Raw genomic sequence first — 7739 nt, 5'->3', positions numbered from 1 at the left:
CCGCGTGGGTATTCTCCAGGCAATTGAGTGGCAATAGATACTAGCATTTCAAAGTTCACATGGCTCTGTCTTCCAATTCTTCAGAAGCCTTGGTAGTGCTTGAGGCTCCACATATTTTCCCTAAATGCTTGATTAATTTGAAGACAGAACCATGCATGTGATCCCTAATGATCTTTTGTTCCCTTCTATACCCCATCGAGTTGTCATTGATTTTACCATATATTTTTTCTTTAGCCGAAGATATTAATCAACATGACTTTTCATCAATATATACCATATGAATTGGATCAAGACCACCAAATTAAATCTTCAAGTTCTCAAGCATATAGCTTTCTTGTTTTGCAGTTGCTAGTTCCTTGAGATCTTCAAGTTTTTATAAACTCTATTGCTAGTCTTTCCTCCAAAGATTTACTACAATGGGGTTCCGTCTGCCTTCTGTAATTCCTGCTAAGAAACTTTTTCGAAGGTCTTTTTCAAATTCAAGTCAAGGAGCTTCGTATAATTTAGCGGACGTTCCTAAAGGTTATTTTTCAGTTTATGTTGGTGAGAGTGAGAAGCACCGATTTGTGGTTCCCATATCTTTCCTCTGCCAGCCTGCATTTCAACACTTGCTAAGTAAAGCTGAAGAAGAATTTGGATTTGATCATCCAATGGGCGGTCTAACAATTCCCTGCAGACAAGATGCTTTCCTTGATCTTGTATCTCGCTTAAGTGCAGTATGATAGAGTGGTGGATTGTGGAGAGCAATTACATGAACTGTGTGATTGTTATAATTTTGTAAATCAAACAATTTCCAGATCTTGCGCATTTTTTTTTTCGATCTAGGAGGGAGAAATATTGTTCCCCTGGAATCAGATTATGTAAATGCCTAAATGGAGAAATATTCATAGCTTATTACATTACAATATAGAAAGCATCCCTTTAAATTATATGACCAGGTGTGTTGGTGCTGCTAGGTGTTGTCTTCTGTTAATGACCAACAAAACATTTCTTGGTCGTGGATGAACCGTCTGATTTAACCTTAAGGACTAATTTTGTTCTGTCATAAAAAAGAGAAGTAAAAAAACGTGACCTGTACAATTTTGGATTAAATTTGTCAGATTCTTTCGTGATTGAGTTTCCCATTAGGATCCTTTTTTATTTTACTATTTATTTTTATATATATTTATGAGAATACTAATATGTTAAGTAGTAGTCCCCTCAACAGTTTAGCCAATAACCTTAGTTTTCTCTGCATGACTAGTATGTCATTTGGTAGAGTAAAATGCGAATTTTTCATTTAAACAACTCCACTATGAAATTTTCTGTATGAGTTATATTGTTCTCCATATATCCAATTACGACTCCAACTTTCTATTAATACTTGATGTAGATGTATAAGAGTCATCATAGAAAACAGAAGAATGAAAGAAACGTTGAACCTTCAATAAGCCTGTCTGTGATCTAATTAGCTTGGGGATTATCTTAAAGGTGGGATATATTGTCAGTCAGTTTTAGTTACTTCTATACAACTGCTGAGAGTGGACATGGTGCTTCTTTAATAAGATGGACATTGACTCAGGAGCTTCCAAACGGCTTCGGTCCCTAGTTCTTTTGGATTAATCACCAATCATGTGATTCCACTGTCCATGAGAGATTTAACACAAGTGAGTACTGAATTCGCTAGCCAAAGACCTATAGCTCCCATAAAGTTAAATCTTTTAATGCGTACAGATTCCACTGTCAACACACAAAATCAAGTTGGAACATTCGTATGTACAGGTACCATTTATTTGAGTAATCAGATCAAATTTGGGGAAGGTAAGAGTTGTAGTTCTTGACACGGGAAAAAATTAAGTAGCTAGGCTGATCTCTTGCAGTAAAGAACCTGCTTGAGACTATATCTTTGCTTTGCTAATATCTGTATAGTTGAAACTTTTTGACCAGGCTAGTAAGTAATATAATCATATCAAGATTTGGATATCTTAGAGCCTAGCATGGTTAAAAACTTTGGCGCATGTCTTTGGGGATTTGCCTGAATAGGTTTCTAATGTCAACCAAACCAAAATTTCTATGAGATAGAATGTATTAAAATGTTCGCATTGATATTTTTGTGAGAATTTAAGCATGGACTGGTGCTATTTAATTTGGAGCATATTGAATACACACATTGGTATTTTCATGGTAATTTCAGCAGGGATTAGTGCTATTCTGGGTGCATCCAATGCTTGTTATATTTAAAATTTTATCCGTACAATATTCCATTCATAACATGTTTTTAAATCTTCCTATGATGTTTACTTGCATTACTTCGTCTGTCAATATTCCAGTAATTAGTCCCTTGTGTATAAATTTATCCTCTGTTCATAACTTGATTAGAGAAGATAGTGAATAAAATGAAAGGTAAATCATGAAACTGTAAAAACGTTGTATTGTAATGAAATATTCTAATCTGAGTTTTCCTTGCAGGACAACTATGTACAATCTGTTGACAATAACTATTCTTGAAAATTTGTGTCAGTGAGTTTATGTCAGCTAGGCTGGCCATTTTCCTCTCAGCTCATAAGCGGTTTGACGTTGATGTCCTCTTCCATCATGATGATTCATTGGATGATCAATTAATTGAACCTCCTTCAAGTGAGCCAGAAAGCGATTAAAATTGCCAAGCGCTTTTACAGCTGTTGGTGTCAAAATGGTGTTGATGTATATGTAGCTAGCCTCTACTTATACACCAAAGCTGAGGTGAGACCAAGGAAGGTGTCTTCACTGCAGGGGATTGTGATACCACCCATTGGATGATCATATCCAAATTCATCTTCAGATAGACTTAACAGATCTTGGAATGAAGGTTGGTTCAAGTAGGACACCGGAATAATAAACCGCTTCTTCTGGCTCTCCCCAACGTAGATGGCAAGATAGCCTTTTGGAACATCCAATGACTTTGAAGAAACTTGACTTTTCTTGGCAAGTAAAATACCAGGCAATCGGAAACCCATGGTTTTAAAATTTCTCTGTAAAAAGGAACAATAAAGAGTTCAAATGAATTTCGTTACAGAAAGAGCTTTGATAAGATATGCTTGGGAGTAGAAGACTTGTGTTGGTTTGCTTATGAACCGTGGATGATGTATGCATATATAGCCAAAGCGGTATGCTGCAAGCCATCAGTTACCTAAAATGATTGGTGATGAAGCACTGGGATGGACCCAAGTGAGAGAGAGAGTTTGCTCATAGAAAATCACATGGACTTGTCTACAGGTTATCAACAACATTTCACGAGTCAATGACTGAACGAAAGCAACCCAATGTCCTACCTCTCTTAATTGAAGGCCTATAAAAAATCAGAGACATGCTTGAGACAAGAATTTTTCCCGTGGTGCTATTTCAACAGTTTTAGCATATAAAATGTGAGGTCTACAAAATAATCTGTACAAGTTGGAGAGAGTGGTCTGGAGGCAATTGAATGCGGATTGTCAAGTGACCCAGCTTAAGCATTTAAATGTTCACAGGGCTATGATTTCCAATTTTTCAAGGACATCATTTACGGAAAAAAATACAATTGTTGAAGGACTGTCGCGGAGCCAAGTGATAGTCATTTTCTCATGGAAAATCACATGGACTTGTCTTTCCAATTAATCAAGAAAAATGTATGAGCAGAAATGAAGAATCACAATACCCAACAGCTACATCTCTTAATAACTGCACAAACTGAAAACGTATTGAAACAAAAATAAAACACAATGTCCTACTCATGTTTGGAAGGTATGCTGGAAAGATCAGTCGTAATCCTAACAATCAACATAATGTTATAAGAAAGTTTGAGTGAGTGGTCTGCAGGAAATTGAATGGGATTGAAAAAAATAATAATTCTAAAGACAGAAGCATTTGCAAGTTCACATGCCTGTCTTCAAATTCGTATACTTTTCTCTGAGTGGTGATCATTGAGGGACCATGATGGTACCATGAGAGAGATTAGTTCATGGAAAATCATATGAACTTGTCTCAAAGTTAAAACGACCGATGCCATACTATATATATATGTGGAAGAATAGATACATGACTAGTATAAAATCAGAAACATGCAGAAAACAGGCATTTTCTTGCAGGTTGCTAGTTCAACATATTATATATGTGGACCCAATACAAATTGATTTGTTGTTGAAGTACTATATCATAGCAACAAGTTTCCATATCCAAACTGAAACAATGGATGTGTCGGGAAAAAGAAAAAAAAATAAAAATAAATCTCTTAACAGTTGGCGTGAAAGGCTGTGTGGGTGTTCTCCAGGCAATTGTGTGGCTATAGATATCAGCATTTAAAAGTTCACATGGCTCTGCCTTCCAATTCATGACAAACCTTGGTAGTGATGGAGGCTCCACATATTTTGGCTAAATGCTTGATTAATTTGAAGACAGAACCATGTGATCCCTGATGAACTCTTATTCCCTTCTATACCCCATCCAGATTGTCATTGTCTTTACCATATATTTTTTCTCTAGTGGAAGATGTTACACAATACTTTTCATCTATATATACCATATGAATGGGATGATGACCACCAAATTAAATCTTCAAGTTCTCAAGTATACAGCTTTCTTGTTTTGCAATTACAAGTTCATTGAGATCCTCTTCAAGTTCTTATAAACTTTATTGCTAGTCTTTCCTCCAAAGACTTACAACAATGGGGTTCCGTCTGCCTGCTGTAATTCCTGCTAAGAAACTTTTTCGACGGTCTTTTTCAAATTCAAGTCAAGGAGCTTCATATAATTTAGCAGATGTCCCTAAAGGTTATTTTGCAGTTTATGTTGGTGAGAGTGAGAAGCACCGATTTGTGGTTCCCATATCTTTCCTCTGCCAGCCTGCATTTCAACACTTGCTAAGTGAAGTTGAAGAAGAATTTGGGTTTGATCATCCAATGGGTGGTCTAACAATTCCCTGCGGACAAGATGCATTCCTTGATCTCATATCTCGCTTGAGTGCAGTATGATTGGGTAGTGGATTGTGGAGAGCAATTACACGAACTGTGTGATTGTTACAATTTTGTAAACCAAAAAATTTCCAGATTTTGTACATTTTTTTTCGATTGAGGAGGGAGACACATACTGTTCCCCTTGAATCAGATTAGGTAAATGCCTAAATGGAGACTGTAGCAATATTCATAGTTTATTACATTACAATATAGAAAGCATCCCTTTAAATTATATGACCAGGTGTGTTGCTGCTGCTTGTTGTCGTCTGCTGTTAATGACCAACAAAACATTTCTTGGTCGTGTGATGAAACGTTGGATTTTTCTTTCATAAAATAGAGAAGGAAAAAAAGACGTAACCTACAATCTTGGATTTATATCTTCAGATTCTCTTGTGATGAGTTTCCCATTAGGATCCTTTTTGACAGTTAAAAGAAGGGAACTTTAATGAAAAGCACCCGGTACTGTTCACTTTGACGAAAAACCACATTTTTACACTAAAAAGTCAATCTTGGTACTATTCACTTTACCCTTTATTTTGTCTTTATCATTAAAACTCAAAGTTTTCAAGCCCTTTTCATTAGTTTTCCTTTAAAAGAATGCTTATATGTTAAGTAGTAGTACTTTTTTAGAGTTATGAGTATAATTCTCCTCCATATATCCAATTGCAACTCCAACTTTTTATTGATACTTGATGTAGGAGATGTATGAGAGTCACCATACAAAACAGAAGAATGAGAGAAACGTTTGACCTTCAATAAGACTGATGCTAAATTAAGTGTATGAGCACCGTAAGTCCACATTTAGTGGTGTCAGCGGATGATGTTGATGCAGCGCTAATCCTTCAAGCAAACAAGGCCACCCTTTAATTAGAGCTCTCAGAAGACCGAAGGGCTTATGCCCTTTTACAACACATTTGATGGACTTGTGTCCATTTACAACAAATTTGAACTAATCAAATTACATTCAAATCTAAACTACTTAACCCAAGCATTCATAATGTAAAGTGGCCAATCACATAGCTCAATTATCGAGGTCTTTGGTTCATAATCACCCTTTTCTTAATCAATCATATTAACTAAGAAAGCAACTTAAACAATTGGTTTTCGGATTCATAGAATTGATTTAAATGGAACTAAATGAAATGAAAATCCAATTCTCATTAAAGAGACAAAACTATTTTGTTCTCATCATCTTTTGGGCTAAAAAACAATGACCACAACTATTGGGCCACAATGTTAAAACATAAACTTTTGGTGTCACTTTGTAAAAACACAAGAGTCCACAACTTCATGTAATTACAACTAGAACCCAAAAATTTCAACAATAGCAAAAACTTCATTAAAGGAGCAAAACAATTTGTCCTTTACTGATTTTGGACCTCTACGTAAAAACGTAAATTTTTGGGCCAAAATACAAATACACAAAAGTATCAAAACTTTATGTAATTGCTTAAAAGGCCCAAAAATACCCTACTTAATAGGGTGGCCGGTTTTGGCAGTGAAAAAGGAGGGGGGGGAAGGTTTTGGTGAAAAATTCAAAATTTGAAAGTGTTTTGTGCAAGTGGATAGGTAGGTGAGGAAAAGTTGATTGGGATGAGTTGTAAGAAAAATGTTTTGTCAAACAATATAGGCATAAATCATCCATCACTAATCAATAATAAACAAAAACTTTATTCAAAGCAACAAACATATTGAATCAAAACACCAAAACTTTTTGTTCTTGGTAAGAACATCAAGAACATTGAAGAACACACATGAAAACTCATAAGAGCTCCATCGATGTTTTCACTCAATAAAACCCAAATTTTCACTACACAGAAGAGGGTTAACATCCTAGGGTACTTAGGGGGTTCCAAAAGTCACTTTAAAACTCTTTTAACAAGACAAACATGAACCCAAAAATCCACCCCTTGGATTTGGCCGAATCTCCCCACATACATGGCACCAAATTTTAGTTCCAATATTCATGCTTAAATGAACTACATCTACAACATTTGAGATGCTAAATTTTCAAGCAAAATTTATATTCAAAAGCAAGAACAAAGCTTGTAACATTTACAACATTTAAATCACAAACCATGAAAAACACAACACCCAAAAGGATTCACCATAAACTAGACCTAGGCTCTGATACCACTTGAAGGAAAAATTTTGTCCTAGCTAAGAACATGTGAGAATATTTGAACACACATGCAAACTAATAACACATTAAAGTAGGCATGCATTAAAAAACAATTCTAAAACCCATGACTTTCAAAGCCTAGTGAATGGTGAACCAAGAGACTCTTCAACAACATTAAAGAGAAGGAAGGATTTAGAGATTCATTACCCTTGAAGCTCATCCTTGTTTACACAAGGGATTCACCCAAGTGGAGAGCCTTCAAGTCACCTCCTAGCCCCTTGGATCTTCCTTGTGATTTTCTTCCTTTTGATGCTCCTTTGCTCCTTGAGGATGTGAGGAAAGGATCTCCAAGAACACCAAAGATTTGGTGTCTCTAAGTCTCCACACCAAGGATGATGTGTGAAGATGAAATGGATGACTTAGAGAAGAAAAGATTGCTAGCTATCTCTTCCCTAAGTGGCCGGCCTCTTTTAGAGAAAAAGAGAGAAAGTGCTTCTCATCTTTGTCTCAAGAAAACCCTAATGAGGTAAAAGCTATAAAGATGCTTTTATATCTCTTTTCTTAGGTGAGTGGCAAACTTGCAATTAAGCAAAACTTCCCACTTCCCTCACTATGGCCGGCCATCTTAAGTGATTGGGCTATTTGCCTATATTTGTTTTAGTTGTCATACA

The 7739-nt window shown here is 35.9% G+C and overlaps 3 protein-coding genes across 3 annotated transcripts; 2 read left to right on the top strand and 1 right to left on the bottom strand.

The window, feature by feature from the left end:
* The first annotated feature begins 416 nt into the window (after positions 1 to 416).
* Positions 417 to 872, top strand: LOC103401120 (auxin-responsive protein SAUR21-like). The gene is made up of 2 exons (XM_008339833.1): positions 417 to 716; positions 798 to 872. The coding sequence occupies exons 1-2, from the start codon at positions 417 to 419 to the stop codon at positions 870 to 872; spliced, it is 375 nt and encodes a 124-aa protein (XP_008338055.1).
* A 1511-nt stretch (positions 873 to 2383) lies between these two features.
* LOC139188385 (auxin-induced protein 15A-like) lies at positions 2384 to 3070 on the bottom strand. Its single transcript, XM_070805693.1, has one exon. It carries the CDS (start codon positions 2973 to 2975, stop codon positions 2700 to 2702), a length of 276 nt encoding a protein of 91 aa, XP_070661794.1. The 5' UTR covers positions 2976 to 3070; the 3' UTR covers positions 2384 to 2699.
* A 1588-nt stretch (positions 3071 to 4658) lies between these two features.
* LOC139188529 (auxin-responsive protein SAUR21-like) lies at positions 4659 to 4964 on the top strand. Its single transcript, XM_070806116.1, has one exon. It carries the CDS (start codon positions 4659 to 4661, stop codon positions 4962 to 4964), a length of 306 nt encoding a protein of 101 aa, XP_070662217.1.
* The last annotated feature ends 2775 nt before the right edge of the window (positions 4965 to 7739 follow it).

This window comes from Malus domestica, chromosome 10 (assembly GCF_042453785.1).
Source record: "Malus domestica chromosome 10, GDT2T_hap1".
Classification (NCBI taxonomy): domain Eukaryota; kingdom Viridiplantae; phylum Streptophyta; class Magnoliopsida; order Rosales; family Rosaceae; genus Malus; species Malus domestica.
This window is presented reverse-complemented; position numbering and strand designations above follow the sequence as displayed.